The sequence below is a fragment of the Bufo bufo genome, chromosome 5, assembly GCF_905171765.1.
Source record: "Bufo bufo chromosome 5, aBufBuf1.1, whole genome shotgun sequence".
Taxonomy (NCBI): Eukaryota; Metazoa; Chordata; class Amphibia; order Anura; family Bufonidae; genus Bufo; species Bufo bufo.
In genome coordinates this window covers 451,400,304-451,418,267 of record NC_053393.1, presented here as the reverse complement: position 1 = coordinate 451,418,267, position 17,964 = coordinate 451,400,304, and the positions used below count along the sequence as shown (strand labels likewise).

The 17,964-nt window shown below is 42.2% G+C and overlaps 1 protein-coding gene across 1 annotated transcript; it reads left to right on the top strand.

The window, feature by feature from the left end:
- The first annotated feature begins 8,198 nt into the window (after window positions 1–8,198).
- LOC121002277 (protein QNR-71-like) lies at window positions 8,199–17,071 on the top strand. Its single transcript, XM_040433667.1, has 11 exons — window positions 8,199–8,356; window positions 9,844–9,996; window positions 10,069–10,212; window positions 10,286–10,450; window positions 12,142–12,300; window positions 13,351–13,698; window positions 14,568–14,729; window positions 14,807–14,909; window positions 14,985–15,187; window positions 16,223–16,313; window positions 16,906–17,071. The coding sequence occupies exons 1-11, from the start codon at window positions 8,290–8,292 to the stop codon at window positions 17,054–17,056; spliced, it is 1,746 nt and encodes a 581-aa protein (XP_040289601.1). The 5' UTR covers window positions 8,199–8,289; the 3' UTR covers window positions 17,057–17,071.
- The last annotated feature ends 893 nt before the right edge of the window (window positions 17,072–17,964 follow it).

The following is a 17,964-nucleotide window of genomic DNA, read 5'->3' as shown; positions in this document are numbered from 1 at the left end:
TGCGGCCCGTGGGCCGCATGCGGCCCCCAGAGCCATGGTTTGCGGCCCCCGCCCTGCTGGGCAGAAACACAGCTGATCCTGTAATCAGCTGTGTTTCTGCACAGAGCAGATGGATCACAGGTTTTGCCCCTGCACTGTAGCAGGAGCAGAAAGGGTCCCCGGCTATTAGTGAGATCGGGAAAGCCGAGGAGAAGACAGAAGCTCTTTATTAGCGCTTCTGCCTTCTCCTCTATGAGCGCTCTCCAGTGTGGACCCGGCGATCACGTGATCGCTGGGTGTCTCGGGAACAGAGAAGCGCTGCCCTGGTACAAAGCCTCCACAGCAGGCTGGTTTCCCTGTAACTGGGGCTCTTTTGGATGCTGAAGTTACAGTGTAAATAGTACAAAAAACAGTCACTTATTGTCTCCCAAAGGTCTTTCAGTGACCTCTTGGGGACAAATTATGTGGTAAAAATATATATATAAAAAAAAGTTAAAAAATGATTTTAAAAAATTTGAAAACGAAATAAAAATATAATAAAATATAAATAAAAGAAAAGAGAAATAAAATATTATGTGGCACAAAAGAAAAGAAAATTATTTTAAAAAATTAACAAATAACATAAAATAAAAAAGAAAAAGTGCTTAATAAAAGAGTGTTCACTGTCCCACAACAGTCTTTTTATGACCCCTTGGGGGACATATTATGTTGCAAAAATATATTTTAAAAAATTATAGAAAATTATAAAAAAAATTATAAAAATTATAAAAAATTATACAATAAAATATTAATAAAATTCAAATAGAACTAAAAAATAAAAAGGAAAAAGTGAAAAATTTTCAAAAGTGACAGTGTCCCCCAAGGTCTTTTTATGACCTCTTGGGGGACATATTATGTAGCAGAAATATATTAAGTTAAAAAAAATAAGAAATTATACATAAAAGAAAAAACACCCACACTAATCAAAACCGTCACCATTACTGCCCCATTCACGTGAAACTTTTCATATTATATAGCAAAACGGCCTACACAAAATAGGGAACTAATTCTAATAATTTATTTTGGTGTCAGTTTTAGAGAATAAGGAGCTATAGTTTGAAAAAAATATATACTTTTTAAAAACATTTTGTACAGTTTCCCCCAAATAAAAATTGTTGCAAAAATTATTTTGGTAGTCCAACAAATAAGATAGTTACAACCATTTGAACCACCACGCGCGCTAAATCACAAAAAAGTGTCTGGTCATTAAGGCCTTTTTGGGCCTGGTCATTCAAGAGTTAACCAATAGGCGCCTTTCCCACTAGCAAGGTAAAGCGCTTACTGGTTATTACATGGCGCCTATAACTGGATTGGCAGGAGATGGTAATAACCAGTGAGCTCCGTCCTCTGCAGTGAAGGAAAACGCTGATTTATAAATAGGAGGCAGGATGGAAGGAAATGTCGCCTTTTCTGGTAAAAATTATTTTTAACAAGTTCCTGCAGCATGGCCTCGGAAATAGAAGATTCACACTTACCTGCTCCACACCACTCTGGTCCTCTGCCCTGCCCCCGCTGCCTCTTTCTTCCGGTTCCTGCTCTGTTTACACCTGACAGTGCATGGCCATGGTCACTTGTACGGCTCCAGCCAATGACTGGCTTCAGCAGTGACACGCTGCTTGTGGCCACATCACCGCCTAAGCCAGTCATTGGCTGGAGTGGTGTATGACCATGTCCATGCACTGCCAGGTGTAAACAGCGGAGGCAGTGCGAAGGACCGGAGCGGCGGGAGCAGGTAAGTATAACTCTGCGGTTTCAGGGGCCATGCTGCAGCACGATATTTGGGACAATTACTGGGAACAAGTGTTCATAGGAGCGCTCATATCTTATATCTGGCCGGTATAATCGTGCAGCTGATCAGTCGATAAACAAGGAATTGCTCATTTGTCGGCTGATTTGCATATTTTATCAGGATGAAAGATGTCCGATTATCTGCAGCACGACTGTGGCAGCGATCACTCCTCCCCAGTCACTTTGCTCTGGCTTGTGTAATAGGCAGATGAGCGCCGATCAACATTTTTTTATTTGCGGCCCCTTGAAATAGACCGATGTGACAATGCGGCCCCCAGACCAAAAAAGGTTGTGCACCCCTGCTGTAGAGGGACAAAAAGAGTCTCCAACGCGTTTCTGAGCCTAACAGGCTCCTTCGTCAGGGAAGACCTGTAGCTCCCTCGCGCGAGCGTCTGCTGCCGGCCGGAGCGACGCCACACTTAAAGGTTAGACCAAGAAGTAATTTACACCCCGGACCTGCACTGCAGCCAAGCGGAGGAGGAAAGAAGATATTTCCACCTACGATCCACCTACTACCCTCTGTCCGGACAGGTAAATAAAGAAATCAACTATAGACAATTTATGAGCACCATCAAACGGACTGACTAAAATCTTTTATTAACACTTTTTTTACTGACCATTCCTATTATCTCACCAGCACGGGTATTCCCTCTCTGATTTATGATTCAGAGCTTCCCTACTTGTAAGCACATCATCCTGGGGTCAGAACAGCAGACCTCTCATCAATACCCAGCAGCGGCCACACATCCCCCTCTGAACTAACACAGATAGGAGTGTGGAAAAGATAAGATAGGAGCAAGGGTGTCACTGCATTTAGACACATATGCAAACTGTTGTAATTCCTACACCGTTCACCTGATTTGGATGTAAATACCCTCAAATTAAAGCTGACAGTCTGCAGTCTGGACGTTTTTTTGCGTTTCGTATACGGTCCGTATACGGAACCATTCATTTCAATGGTTCCGCAAAAAAAGGAATGTACTCCGTATGCATTCCGTTTCCGTATTTCCGTTTTTCGGTTCCGTTTAAAGATAGAACATGTCCTATTATTGCCCACAAATCACGTTCCGTGGCTCCATTCAGATCAATGGGTCCGCAAAAAAACGGAACACATACGGTAAATGCATCCGTATGTCTTCCGTTTCCGTTCCGTTTTTTGCGGACCCATCTATTGAAAATGTTATGCCCAGCCCAATTTTATCTATGTAATTACTGTATACTGTATATGCCATACGGAAAAACGGAATGGAAAATGGAACGGAAACAAAAAACGGAACAACGGATCCGTGAAAAATGGACTGCAAAACACTGAAAAAGCCATACGGTCGTGTGCAGGAGGCCTTAAGCACATCTTGTTCGTTTCATTTCCAATCCATTGTGGTGGTGTATAGAGCCAAAAATGTTAGAATTGTGTCGATGTCCCAACATTTATGGACCTGACTATATATAACCTCTACTTATGTCTTAAGATCCCTGTCCCGAATTATGGACTTTGGTATAGATTTACCCCTTGCTTAGAGTTTCACCACTATCTGGGTAGTGGTACTAGACTTGCGATGTAAATGCAGCACGAAACATCACATCTTAGGCCAAAGAAAAAATTAAAATTAAAAATAAAATATAATAAAAAAAAGTGTTTTTAATAATAATGTTAAATTTCAAGTAAAAAAAATGCCCTTCCACCTTTTAAAATCATGTACAATAAAAAAACAGACATATTAGGTTTCGCCACATCCATAACGACTGGCTCTATAGAAATGTCATATGATCTACCCCGTTAGATGAACACTATTTTTTTTAAAAAGTGCCAAAATAGCCATTTTTTGTCATCTTGCCTCACAAAAAGTGTAATACCAAGTGATCAAAATGTTGTATGCCCCACAAAAAATGAGCCCCCAGATAAGACAATTGCCATAAAACGAAAAAAAAATTTTTTACCGTGTAAACTTAACAAAAATAAAAAATTACACATATGAGGTATTGCTGCGTCCGCAACAACTGGGTCTATAAAAATGTCACATGATCCACCCCGTCAGTTGAATAAATAAAAACTGCCAAAATGGCATTATTTTGTCACCTTGCTCCAAAAAAGTGTAATATTGAATGATCAAAAAATCATAGATACCCAAAAATGGTAATATTAAAAACTTCAGCTCTTCATGCAAAAAATGAGCCAGAACCAGGAGTACCAGAAGCACTGAACAAACAAAACAGGCCACAGTTCACACACAAGGCCGGAGCCAGCACGCATCGCAGAACCAGATACATGGGAACATCCACAGCCAGTACAGAAAGCGCATGCAGCCAGCCTGCACGGCAACAGTAACAGGAACTGCACAGAGATGCAGACATGGGGAGTACACACATTCACGGGCATAGTTCACACAAGAGACTGAAGCCAGAACGCAGCCCCAAGCATGCAGCCAGCTTACACGACGCAAACTGTCACAGTGAACCACATCGTGACAATTTCCAAGTACCTTAGATATCTCGACGATGTACTCACCGTATGGATCGGATCAGGCTACTTTCACACTTGCAGCAGAGTGATCCGGCAAGCAGTTCCGTCGCCGTAACTGCCTGCCAGATCCGTCAAAACGTATGCCAACTGATGGCATTAGTAAGACTGATCAGTCAGAAAAATGCATTGAAATGCTGTATCCGTCTTTCCGGTGTCATCCGGCAAAACGGATCTGGCATTTTTTTTTCACCTTTTTTTCGGTCTCTGCATGCGCAGACTGGAAGGACGGATCCGGCATTCCGGTATTTTGAATGCCGGATCCGGCACTAATACATTCCTATGGAAAAAAATGCTGGTGTTCTGCCAAATCTCTATACCTTGCCAAAAGTCTATACTGGAAGTGACGCGGCCGCACCAGAAGTGACGAGATCGCCAAGGAATCAGCTGGAGGAGGGTGTGCGCGGCGCTGTGCAAGCGCACATCCACCGGCCTAGCAAAGAATTATTGCAGCGCCGCGATAGAAGTACTTCGTACACCGCGCATGCGCACTTAGGGGTATAGAGATTTTGCAGCGCAAAATGTTTCATCAGATCTCCCTACCCCTGCTTGTGTGCTTGGGCAGGGCAGCGCCGTGCACACCCTCCTCCAGCTGATTCCTTGGCGATCTCCTCACTTCCTCTGCGACCGCATCACTTCCGGTATAGACTTTCAGCAAGGTATAGAGATTTGGCAGAACACTGGATCCGGCATTCAGGCAAGTCCGCATCCGTTGCTCCGTTCCGTGGCCCCGCAAAAAAAAAAATAACATTTCCTATTCTTGTCCGCGCTTTGGGGACAAGAATAGGCATTTATATTAAAGGCTGTCCGTGCCGTTCCGCAAATTGCGGAACGCGCACAGACACCATCCGTGTTTTGCGGATCCGCGATTTGCGGACCGCAAAACACACCACGGTCGTGTGCATGAGGCCTAACAATTAGGGGTTACCCACAGAAAATAATACAACAATCCCTAAATAGAGCACAGATAAAAGATCAAACATCTCTATTAGGCCTCATGCACACGACCGTAGTTCTGGTCCGCATCCGAGCCGGATGACGCATAACGGCTCGGGTGCGGACCCATTCACATCAATGGGGCCGCAAAAGATGCGGACAGCACTCCGTGTGCTGTCCGCATCCGTTGCTCCGTTCCGTGGCCCCGCAGAAAAAATATAACATGTCCTATTCTTGTCCATTTTGCGGACAAGAATAGGCATTTCTACAATGGGCTACCCGTTCCGTTCCGCAAATTGCGGAAGGCACACGGACGGCTTCCGTTTTTTGCAGATCCGCAATTGGAATGGTCCGCAAAACTGAATGGTCGTGTGCATGAGGCCTTAAGAAACGATCAAAAATAAGAAAAAAACTGAATGGACGCTTTACCTTCTCCTTCCAATATAGCCCCATGTCTGATGCTGTCAGAGCCTTTATCAGAAAAAATTGGCATGTAGTAGAGAATGACCCCCTATTAGTCAAAGTTGCAAATCAACAACCACTTATCTCCTTTAGACCTAGGAAAAATGTGCGTGACGTCCTGGTAAAATGACAATATGACAACAAATTAGCAAAGGGACACAACTGGCTCCGGGGGTACATTGCCGGTCGTTAGAGATGAGCAAATTTCTTATTATGAAATTCGTTCACGCTTTGTTTGATGGTAAAAGCAGAATTGCGTTATGGATTCCGCTACCACGGACCATAATGCAATTCTATGACGGAATGCATAACGGAATGCCTTTAGAGGCATTCCGTTATTCATTCCGTCATAATAGAAGTCTATAGGCTGCAAAACGGATCAGTCCCATTTCCGTTATGCAGGGGAGTCTCTACCGGTCGTCTTTGCGGTCTGATGCGTCTGTAAAATTCACAGAGAGATGGTAATACGGAGAGAACCCTCCCAAAGAAGGAGGCAGAGATCATCATAAAAACTAAAGCCCTGGGACCTTTGGGTCTGTACGACAGGAATGACATAAGTGCGTTCCTGTAAATATGGAGTAGACACGTGAAAAAATAAAAAGATGTATACAGAAGTATTTGTCTTTCTAAAAAAAGTCGCACATTTTCTATCCCTTATTTGAAGTATTGTAGACAAGGATGTGTTTTCATGCGTTTTATAATTGCGTCTTAATGAAGTGCTTATAAGGGTTGTGACACACGTATTTGTGTGTCTGTAGACCAGACGAACTGCACGCCAGCACGAAACGGCCGTCACCTATATGTCCATGTCTCCATGTACCTGCATTTTGAAATAAAGGAAAGATTTTAACTCTCGGGGTGAGTGCCATGTGACCTTTGTCTTCTGTACATGGACTAACAGTATCCGTGTTTTGCGTATCCGCAATTTGCAGACCGCAAAATACATACGGTCATGTGCATGAGGATTAATACTGAACTATGAGCGTTGCCTGACATACCATGTGTACATGCAGTTTCATTCTCATGTGATTTTGAATTACAAAAAATCCAACATATTTCAAAAGTTCTGTAACTTTGAAAACAGTCATATTGTGATTTCACTTGTTGGATTCAAGTTCTTTCTGTTGCTGTTTTGGTGGTTGGATCACTTTTTCTTACAATGACGTCTGATTCTCTATACAAATGTCTTTTGATATATCTTCTGCAAAAATAAAAATATACAAAAATTTGAGTCTGAGATTCAAGGGAGTGACTCATAAGCATATAAGGACCTTTACTTGAAGTCAGACATCTTTCCCTAAGGCCTCTTTCACACGACTGTATGTTCTTTTTTAGTGTTTTGCGGTCCGTTTTTCATGGATCCGTTGTTCTGTTTTTTTGTTTCCGTTGTGTTTCCCTTTCTGTGTTTCCGTTCCGTTTTTCCGTATGGCATATACAGTATACAGTAATTACATAGAAAAAATTGGGCTGGGCATAACATTTTCAATAAATGGTTCCGCAAAAACGGAACGGATACGGAAGACATACGGATGCATTTCTGTATGTGTTACGTTTTTTTTGCGGACCCATTGACTTGAATGGAGCCACGGAATGTGATTTGCGGGCAATAATAGGACATGTTCTATCTTTCAACGGAACAGAAAAACGGAAATATGGAAACGGAATGCATACAGAGTACATTCCGCAAAAAACGGCATGTAAAAGAGGCCTGAGGCTACTTTTACACTTGCGGCAGAGTGATCTGGCAAAACGTATGCCAACTGATGGCATTAGTAAGGCCTCATGCACACGAGGGGCCGCAAAAGAAGCGGACACCTATCCGTGTGCTGTCCGCATCTGTTTCTCCGTTCCGAGGACCCGCAAAAAAAATATAGGCATGTCTACAATGGGCCGCCCGTTCCGTTCCGCAAATTGCGGAAGGCACACGGACGGCTTCCATTTTTTTGCAGATCCGTGGTTTGCCGGCCACAAAAAACGGAACAGTCGTGTGCATGTAGCCCAAGACTGATCAGGATCCTGATCAGTCTTAAAAATGCCTGATCAGTTAAAAAAATCGGTGTCATCCGGCAAAACGGATCTGGCATTAATTTTTTTCACCTTTTTATCGGTCTGCGCAGACGGACGGATCCGGCACTAATACATTCCTATGGAAAAAAATGCCGGATCAGGCAAGTCATCAGTTTTTTTCGCCGGAGATAAAACCGTAGCATACTACGGTTTTCTTTTTGGCCTGATCAGTCAAAATGACTGAACTGAAGACATCCTGATGCATCCTGAACGGATTACTCTCCATTCAGAATGCATGGGGATAAAACTGATCAGTTCTTTTCCGGTATTGAGCCCCTGTGACGGAACTCTATGCCGGAAAAGAAAAACGCTAGTGTGAACGTACGCTTACTTGAAGTCAGCCATCTTTCCCTAATTCCATCACATGATGGGCCTGCAGGCTTTTCATAAACAGGAGGAGGGATCATGGGGACTGACTGCTATTTAGTGCAGCTGTGACTTGTTGAGCCCAGTTTAAATGCTGGTGCACAGGTCCCTGCCCAGCTCATTCCCCTTCCAGGATGTTGCCTGTAGTAGTGGAAGGTCTGGTGGTGCTCTGCCTGGTCTCCAGCATTCAGGCAGGAAAACGTGAGTGAGGGTCTAACATGGTCATTGTCATGTGTCAGTGTATACAGTGGGGGGTTAGCAGCAGTAGTGCTACAAGATCCAGACTGTACAGATGTAGCAGAGCTAAAAGGAGCTGATGATGCCACTGAAAACTTTTGGAAAAAGTCTAAATAGTTTACCATGTTTACTTAATGGGGTAACTATCCCTTTTAGCTCTGCTACATCTGTATATTGATGACCTACACATTCAGACTGTGTAACTGATATATATATTGTGTAACACCTGTGCTTGCTAAATGCTAATATACTGTGAAGTGTTAAGTCCTCTGTTTTAAACTATGTCTAAGTATTCAACTTCTACAGAATGTTAGTGTGTACCGTGTGTATCTGCTGCAGGATTTCTGTTACATCAAAATCTCTGCTGAAAAGGCTTTAATTTTGTTGCATAACTTTTCAGTGCAAATGCTGTGGGTTCGTTACAATGCAGAAGGTGAAACTGGTAAATGGTGTAAACTTATAACTTGCAGCACAGGTTATATACAGGTTCTGCTGCGGAAATGTTATGCAGCATTTGGAATATATGTGTGAATGTATATATTTTTACTAATGTACTAGGCTGCAGATTTTCTGCATGCAATTCCACTGAAGAACATCTGTAGCCTATGTTCATGTGACCATACATGTATATGGCGGTCTATGTGGGTTTTCTGACTGGGTATGGTTTTTGCACTGGAATATGTTTGTGGATTTTATCATGGATTTGCCCCTAATCTTGGCCCTTTGCATTGCAAATGGTGACACAGCAGATAAAAAAAAAAAAAAAAAAAAAGAGTATTCTCCCCTCATTGATGGCAGGTTGAGTCTGGCAATCTTCCTACATGGCCATGAATGGTGGCCATGCACATTGGTGGATGGTTGAACAATGCCTTAGCTGCAGCTATAAATGTTAGTCCATATTGGATGTTCAAAATGGTCATAGATGTCATATGAAACCAGACTATGGATGAAATGGGATCATTATTGGACAAATCTTTGGCCAGACATTGCAGATAAGGAAGTTGCACAAAATGGCAGTCTGTTTCACTACTTGTGGTCAGACCTATGATGGGGAAACTGAACACTATTATTCGATGGGGTTCATCTGATGGATCTGATACTTCATTTTTCGTTCTGTTTAAAATCTGGAGCTGACCATAGATGAGCAGAGCTGTGGTAGCATTGTGAAGGGGGCCCTGAAACATACATGGTTAGTGTTGCACTACGTGTAGTATTAGGACAAGTAGCTTTACTGTCCAGTATTTGAGCTATAGGGGTAGTATACAGGACATGGAAGCTGCAGCTCACTCCATAGAACTGCTAACTACATAACATGCTGAACTCTCAATGTCTTACTGGCAAAGAACATGGGGAACATCTAAGTCCATGCACGGATCCAGCTATCATCTACTTTTTAGAACACATTGGTTTTGCAATCAATATCTATTCAATCCCAATATGTAACTTAACAGGGTTTCAGGATGTAATGGAGTTTGGAAGGAAATCTGGCTCTAGAGGTCCCGGCAACCACATAAATGGCTGGTCTCCTGATACCAACTCGTGGAATGAGAAACTGTACCCTGCCTGGAAGTCTGGGGATACAAGATGGGAAAACTGCTGGAAAGGTATTACTTCAGATATAACTGTAATAAAATGCATGTGACTTAAAATCCTGCTGACTTCATATGTTTGTCTAGGTGGCAAGGTTGTGGCATTGTTGACCAGTGACAGTCCTGCGCTGATAGGGTCAAACATCACTTTTGCTGTCAACCTGCAGTTTCCCAGATGTCAGAAGGAAAATGAAGATGGAGACATTGTCTATGAAAGAGGGTGTGGAAATGGTAAATACAGTGAGACTACAGAATGTTGTATATCTAGATGTGTAGATGACATTTTACAAGGTTGTCTATTTAGTTTCCTCCAGCTTCCCAGACCAATATGTGTATAACTGGACCAAGTGGATAGATTTCTGTAACAAAGGAAACTGCAGCTTTGCTAACAGCTTTCCAGATGGCAGACCATTTCCACATCCCCCTCGCTGGAGGCGACACAACTTCATTTACATTTTCTCCACTCAAGGTATGTTTCTTGTGTAGTGCCTGTAATCTACTTGGGGTGCTTTACACCTACAGGTATCTGACCATCTTCTGTCCAATGAGAACTATGGATTTACAGTAAAGATCAAGGCATGAAGAACACGTGTACTTGTATTGGCGCTTCTATCCCTGTAGAATCCAAAGTTAATTTGAGTGTGAAAGTGGCACATGTTTGGACCTGTTCCACTGAGTTGCTGGTGACTGCTGTAAACTGATTGGAGGGGATGTTGGGGGGGAACCCCCCCCCCCCCTTCATCCCACACACTGACCTGATATTGATAACCTATCCATGGCTGTAACTTAAACTGTACTGGAGTGTCTTACTTATTAGAGATTAAGCAGAGATCTTTATCTAGCTCTATGGTAGAAAGTAGATACTTGCTGCATTCCCTATGGGCAGTAAAGTGTAGGTGAAGCCTCAGTGTTTCATGAGAAGACCTTCTGCCTGGTAAGGGTGCTGCCACATATCCAGTTTTTTTTGTACAGTTCTTGAATCAAAGATCAGAATTAGTGATGAGCAAACAGGTTTTTTTTTTTTTCAAGTTTGGCATACAGGTTTGAGTTATCGAAGAATCCCGTTATGGATCCCGCTACCACAGACCATACCCGAATTTGACTGCATACACCACAGAAGCCTGTAAGCAGGGTCTATAGCGGGGATCGGCAACCTTTTGGTACATCAGTTGCTGTGAAACTACAACTCCCATCATGCAAACATGACTGACTTGTTCTAACTCCACAGAAGTGACAAGCATTCTGGGGTTGTAGTCTCTAAATGGATGGAGTGCCCGAGGTTGGTGATCCCTGGTCTATTGGTTCATTCACTACAAACTTGCACTTTTTATGTTTGGAGTAATGCCTTATTCACACTAAAGTGTTTTGATCAGAGCCAAAACCAGGATTGGAGTCTCCACAGACTTTAGGTATCAAAGAGATCAGCCCCTGTTCTGTTTAGATTCACAGCTGGTTTTGTCTTAGTCACTGACCAAGTCATAAATGTGATCGTGGTGACTTCCAGTTTACTGTATTCTGTGGGCTTAAATGGGGTTGTCCAATCATGACAAATCACCTATCTACAGTATAGGTAAGTATAGCAGGGTCTGACCACTGATCACAAGAATGGGATGAATCCCAGGGTTGTCTATCAGTGTGCATGGATGACTGTCTGAATGGAGAGCTAATCACTATGGATGAGCAAACCGACTACTTATGCGTCGTCTGAAGTTGATTCCCATAAAACTTTGTTGTAATACTGTGTGGAGCTGGAGCTCCATACAGTATTAGAATGTATTGGCTCCAATGAGCAGAGTTTTTTTTTTTTTTTAATACAGTTATTGCACAAAGTCTCGACTTCATCAAGTAATAACTTAAGCTTACTGGAGCCAATATAAAAATGTATGCAAATTGACTTCAGATGAAGAATTCAAAGACTATTTTGCTCATTCCTACCGGTCCTGAATGGTGGTTCAAGTCAACAGGGTCTCCAGCAGACTGACCTGAATGAGGTCCAATGTCCTGTGGACAGGTGAAGTTATGGTGGGGATACCTTTTTAAGTTGGATCACCATTAAGGACTGAAAACAAAGATTATTTTATAGAATGTACAATGGTTTGCACATGTAGATGACTCTTGTTCACATGCCTCAGATTGAAGAATGGTGTTCTCTCTTGTCAGGCCAATATTACGGAACGATTGGGAGATCATCTACTACTTTGTCCATTAATACTACGAACATCACTGCTGGAACGCAAATGATGGAGGTCAAGGCTTTTAGAAGAGGTTCTCGGAACCACTACCCAGTTGCTACAGCAAGCAGCATTTATGTTGTAACTGGTAAGCTATTAAATCTATGTAAAGGCACCAAATATTCAGCATTTGAACAGTGGTGGTTGCTAGATATGACCGAATTTCATTTTGAAATTCGTTCACGCTTCTGTTACTGGTAAAAGGTGAATTATGGATTCCGTTACTACGGACTGTATTGCATTCTATGCCTTTAGAGGCATTCTGTTATTCATTTAGTCATAATAGAAGTCTGTCGGCTGCGAAATGGATCTGTCCCGTCTATACGGATCCGTTTTGCAGCACAGACTTCTATTATGATCAAATGCCTCTAAAGGCACAGCCCTGCACGTTCTGAATTTAGCTGTTAATTACTGATGGGACTGCCTCCTTGACTCCAATGTCCAGGATAATTATTAACCAAATTACAAGCTAGGATGAATATTCTCCAACATGCATATGTCGATCAGCTCACACAACGATCATTGTTTCAAATATATATATTTTTTTATGCTCTTCCTATGATTGACTCATGTGCTTAGGTCAATTGGTGACTGGCAGCTAATTCTATACGAGTAGACATACAGGGAAGACTGTTACTGATGGGACCACCCAAATGACACCTGCACATAAGTTTAAATGTACAAATTATGGGCGTCGCTTATTAAACAGCTTTTTTTATTTTTTTGGCATATGACTGTCGCAGATTGTGGCAAAAGTTATTTGCACAGCGAATTGACTTTTCCCTGCTCATGCCAGGTCTAAAAGAGGAGGGGTGGGGGAGAGAGGACTGGCAGGCCCATCTCATTAATTTTCTATGCCTGTTTTAGGGATAGAAAATAGTCTAAATCTAAGCCAGCAAGAAACCTGGCATAGATTTAAACTTAAAATTATGTAGAGGCCAGCACCTCTACATGTCTTAGGCATATCCACTGCCAGCACAAGGGATATTTTAAAACGGCGTCTAAAATGCTAGTCTTAATAAACACCTTGCGTGTTCTGCTAAATAGTGTCCCACAATCTGCTCAGCTCTAACGTGCTGCCTGCAGACTTTCATGGTGACACTTTTTCTCTAAATTTGACTACTTCTTTTTTTAATAGATCAAATTCCATTTTATGTGAACCTTACACAGAAGAATGACAAGAATTCCTCAGACAGCATCTTTATTAAAGATTCACCAATCAAATTTGACATCCACATCCATGATCCAAGCAATTATCTCAAGAATTCTGAATTGACATTTGATTGGGACTATGGTGATGGGAATGGGTCATCTGTTTCCAATAACCCTGTCTCTAGTCATATTTATACCATGCTTGGAAGCTTTAGGGCTAACTTGACCATCAAAGCTGCCATTCCTGGTCCATGTAAACCTGTTACACCCACTTCAATCCCTACACAACTTCTACCAACCACCACCAGTACTTTCACCACTTCCAATTCTACAGGTGAGTTGTATAAAAGCAAATGTATCTAAGCTTGATATTTTATGATTAAAGGTGTTTCCTGGCCCCTGATATTAATAATGTACCTCAGGATAGGTCATTAATATTTAATCGGTGGGGGTCTGACACCCTACCCCAAGCACTGTGAATAGTAGTTGTGCCAGGTTACTGCAGCCCAGCTCCCATTTACTTCAGTGGTAGCTGAGTTGCAGTAATCCAGCATAGCCACTACAGAGCTGTGCTTCTTGTTCTAGTCAAAGTATTGACTCTAGGGCCAGAGGCTGCCGGGAACAGCTGATTGGCAGAGTGTGGAGTGTTGGAAACTCAACGACTGAATATTTATGACCTATCCTGAGGATAGGTCATCACTGTAAGAAGCCTGGAAAACCCATTTAAGCGATGAACCATCCTCGGGTCATTATATCTAATAATGACTGACAACCCAAACTCCACCAATCAGCTGTTCCCTGCAGCCTCTGGCGCTAGCACTATAAAAGGAACAGGAAGCATGGCTGAGTGTAGTGGCTGCGCGGGATTACTGCAGCTCAGCTACCACTGAAGTAACCTGGCACAACCACTAAGCTTCCTGCTCCATTTACAGTGCTAGTTCCAGCATGGGGGTGCAGGGTGTTGGACCCTCCCTGTTTGAATATTAGTGACCTATCCATAGGTAGATCATTAATATCAGGAGCCTGGAAACCCATTAAGGTTTGCTTAGGAGATACACAAATGGTATTGGGCAGTGGGATTGATCTTGTGTCCATAATGTGTGGGTTTTGCCGGTGCTACAGGTAATCCTCTGTTCAAAAAAGGTAGTGAGCCATATGTGCATGAGGAAATCTTTATTTTATTTTTCCCCCTTCCCCTTGCAGATAACTCAACAGAACTACCACAGTTTGACACTGAAACTTTACCACTGACAACTGAAATGCCAAACGTTACCACTGTTTATACAGCCATTCCATACACCACTTCTACTCCTGGTTGCTTCATATATAGATATGGTTATTACAGCACTAAGATTACAGTTGTAGGTAAGTTGTCGGTCACTTATACAGCTAGGCTTAGAATGTACTGTGCCTAGAATCTGACTTGCTCTTTCCAACTTCAGATGGTATCCTTGAGGTGAACATTGTTGAAATGACAAGCATCCAAGTACCCACATCTCAGACCGAAGGCTCTCTTGTTGACTTTGTGGTGACTTGCGAAGGAAGGTATGTCTTGGCAAACAGAAGACCAACTCCCTGTAAGACTAATGTTCCCTGTGTTTGATAACCTTGTTCCTTCAGTCTGCCTACAGATGCCTGCACGGTAGTCTCAGATGCTAGTTGCATGATTCCCCAGGACATGGTTTGTGATGAAGTTCCATCTTCTGATCAATGCTTGCTGATCCTAAGAAGAGCATTTGAGCCAGGATCTTACTGTGTAAATATCACACTAAGTGATGGTGCAAGTTTGGCTCTTGCTAGTACGCTGGTGTTTATAGATGGTGGTAAGTGACACCCTATTGGTTTTTTAGTGTCCATAGGATTGACAGCCTGAAGTAGCTCACACTCTAAAAGCTTCCAATGTATGTTAACCTCATCAGGCACATTTCAGGGTTCTACAAATTTAATACAGCAAATTGCTGTCTCAACTGTTATGGCCTTTTTTACACATGCAGATAATCATCCCAAATATTAGGGATGAGTGTTTGTAGAAACTCTTGATCCCAATAATTGCCTGGTGCAAAAGCTATTGGCATTTAGGTCTTTCAGCTAGCTCTTAGGACCAGTTTCTGTGTAAACTGGATCTGGTGCCAGAAAATTGAAACTGTATGGGCGCAAACAATGGCTGTAGCAATCGCTTGTCCCCCATACAGCAGAGGTGGTTGCTGTATGTAAATGCATCTCTTAACTCCACTGATTATTGGGTAATGATCAGGAACATCTGGTTCATTCAATTACCTGAAACATGGGTACATAGGCTTATGTAAAAGGGGTTCTCTGGGAATTACTTTAAAATGGCTGTCTGTCCTAGAATGTGAGGAAGACTGGTTTCCACTATTTGTGAAGCTGCCTGGGGGGTGAGGGGCAGGGGCCTCACTACACTCTGCACCTTTGTACAATAGATGGTAATGATGTGATCCTGCCTATATGCCATGTCTGACAGAAGAACCTACTAATACTTAGTATATGTAAGTGCCAGTGTGTAGTGTAGTGAGACTCTTCTCTCTTTCCCCACCCCCAACACGGTGGCAACCAGTGCTCCTCACATTCTAGGACATGATGCTGCCAGACGTCCTGGAGAACCCTTTCAAGTGAGTTTCACCTCTTCATATTCTAGACAAACATTCACAACAAGGAGTCACAGTGCAGCTTGTTAGTCCAATCTGCTTCCTCTGACTACCCTCTCCCAACCATAATGTATCCTTTAACTTTCAAAAGCTTGACTTGAAGATGGTCACTTGCATCCAACTATTACATTTGTACAACAGTTCTCAAATAAGGTATCAAGACATAATGTAGATTTCCCTTTTCCCCTCTAGGTTCTAAAACGCAGCAGACTGTTTCCGCAGTACTTGTTCCCCTCACATTAATTGCACTTGTTGCTGTAGTGATTGGTATCACCCTTTACAGGTAAGTTCATACTCCTACATTCATTTTGGCTTTTCTATTTGACCTTAGTATCTCTTTACAGCTCCAAACGCTTTCTTCCAACCAACATTATGGCTGGTGCCAATATTTTCATTTGTCTGCTCAGGAATCCTGAGGCGATATCAAGAAATCTACTGAGGTGTTCTAGAGATTGGCCTACACAGTGTAAACTTGTATTAAAACGTCTAAAAATTGCAATAGTGGACAATTCTGGGTAGTCTGGCCCACCTTTTTGTCTAAAGTCAACTGTTTATTCCACTTACAGTTGACTAACTTTCCACTGTTTGTTTGACCAGGGGGCATAGCCTTCCAATGTGGTGCAAAGCATGTATGGAAAACTGCACCAAAATATTTCTAAACCTAATGAGCCAGATTGAATCCTTTTATAGAACAAGGTGTAGGTGCACTCACATTAGTAAATGCAGGCCAGTGTTTCATGTGGGGAGCCCATACATTAAAACTGGCTATAATCTAGCAAAACTTCTGGGCACAACTGCTGCATGTAATATTTTTGATTCTATCAATTTGAGGAAGAACTTGGTATTACTTAAGCAAACTGCCTTTTATCATCTAGGAAATACAAGGAATATAAACCAATTGCAAATGCTTCAGATGGAAGAAGTGATCAAGGCATCATTGTGTACTTCAGTCAAATCAAAGATGTTCTCTTCAAAAAAAGCAATGAGCGTGATCCTCTTTTGAAAAGCAAGGCTGCAATAATATAAGTTTCTTAACTCTGAATGTCTGCCATATCTTGGTATGCTGCTGCTTGGTCCTTCATCTAAGTCATAAACCTGTAGTAGAAATGCTTGTTAATAAAGTGTTTCCTTTAACTGGTGTCGTGTCTAAAATGGATAATGGTTACAACCTGGTCATTCTTGCAGTCAGAGGCTGTCTGGAACACAATGTTAATATAAATTCATCCCTCCAATTTGGTATTACAGTAGACAATCCATACATAAGGTTTCATCTATGGAAATTAACTTTTTGATCATGGGTCTTCTGCTGGTCACAAGCACCACAACTGTAGATTTGATAAAAAATGTTTATTACCCAAGAGTAATGGATTTGTTTGCAGCACCCTCATGATTCAAATCTTCTGGACAGTCTACTTCAAAGAACGGGAAACACTTGTATTAAAGTGCCTAATTTGTACCAAGAACGTTCCTCACACATGTGCAACCAGTAGCCTTAACTGCTGCAGCAGGATGGGATTGATTCACTTAGTTTACTGAGAAATCTTCCTAACATGCTGTCACCACTCCCAGTACTTCACTGTGGAGCTGGTTTGTGGGAATAATCAGCTCTGTGTCTGCCACAAGAGGGTTTTGAATTTTGTATAAAAACTGTCTTTAGGAGTTGCAGTAATTCATAGATCCATTTATTTAACATGGATATATTTATAGCTTGTATATGACTACAATATTTAACCCCTTAGGCTACTTTCACACTAGCATTTTGGCTTTCCGTTTCTGAGATCCGTTGAGGGCTCTCAGAAGCGGTCCAAACTAATCGGTTTTGGACCAATGCATTCTGAATGGAAAAGGATTCGCTCAGAATGCTTCAGTTTGCCTTCGATCAGTCTCCATTCTGCTCTGGAGGCGACAAACGCTGCCTGCTGTGTCTTGCTGTC

Coding starts and splice junctions, on each gene's coding strand:
- LOC121002277 (XM_040433667.1), top strand. CDS start 8,290: ATGTTGCCTGTAGTAGTGGAAGGTCTGGTGGTGCTCTGCCTGGTCTCC. Junction 9,997..10,068: donor ATGGGAAAACTGCTGGAAAG/GTATTACTTCAG, acceptor ATGTTTGTCTAG/GTGGCAAGGTTGTGGCATTG. Junction 16,314..16,905: donor ATTGGTATCACCCTTTACAG/GTAAGTTCATAC, acceptor TTTATCATCTAG/GAAATACAAGGAATATAAAC.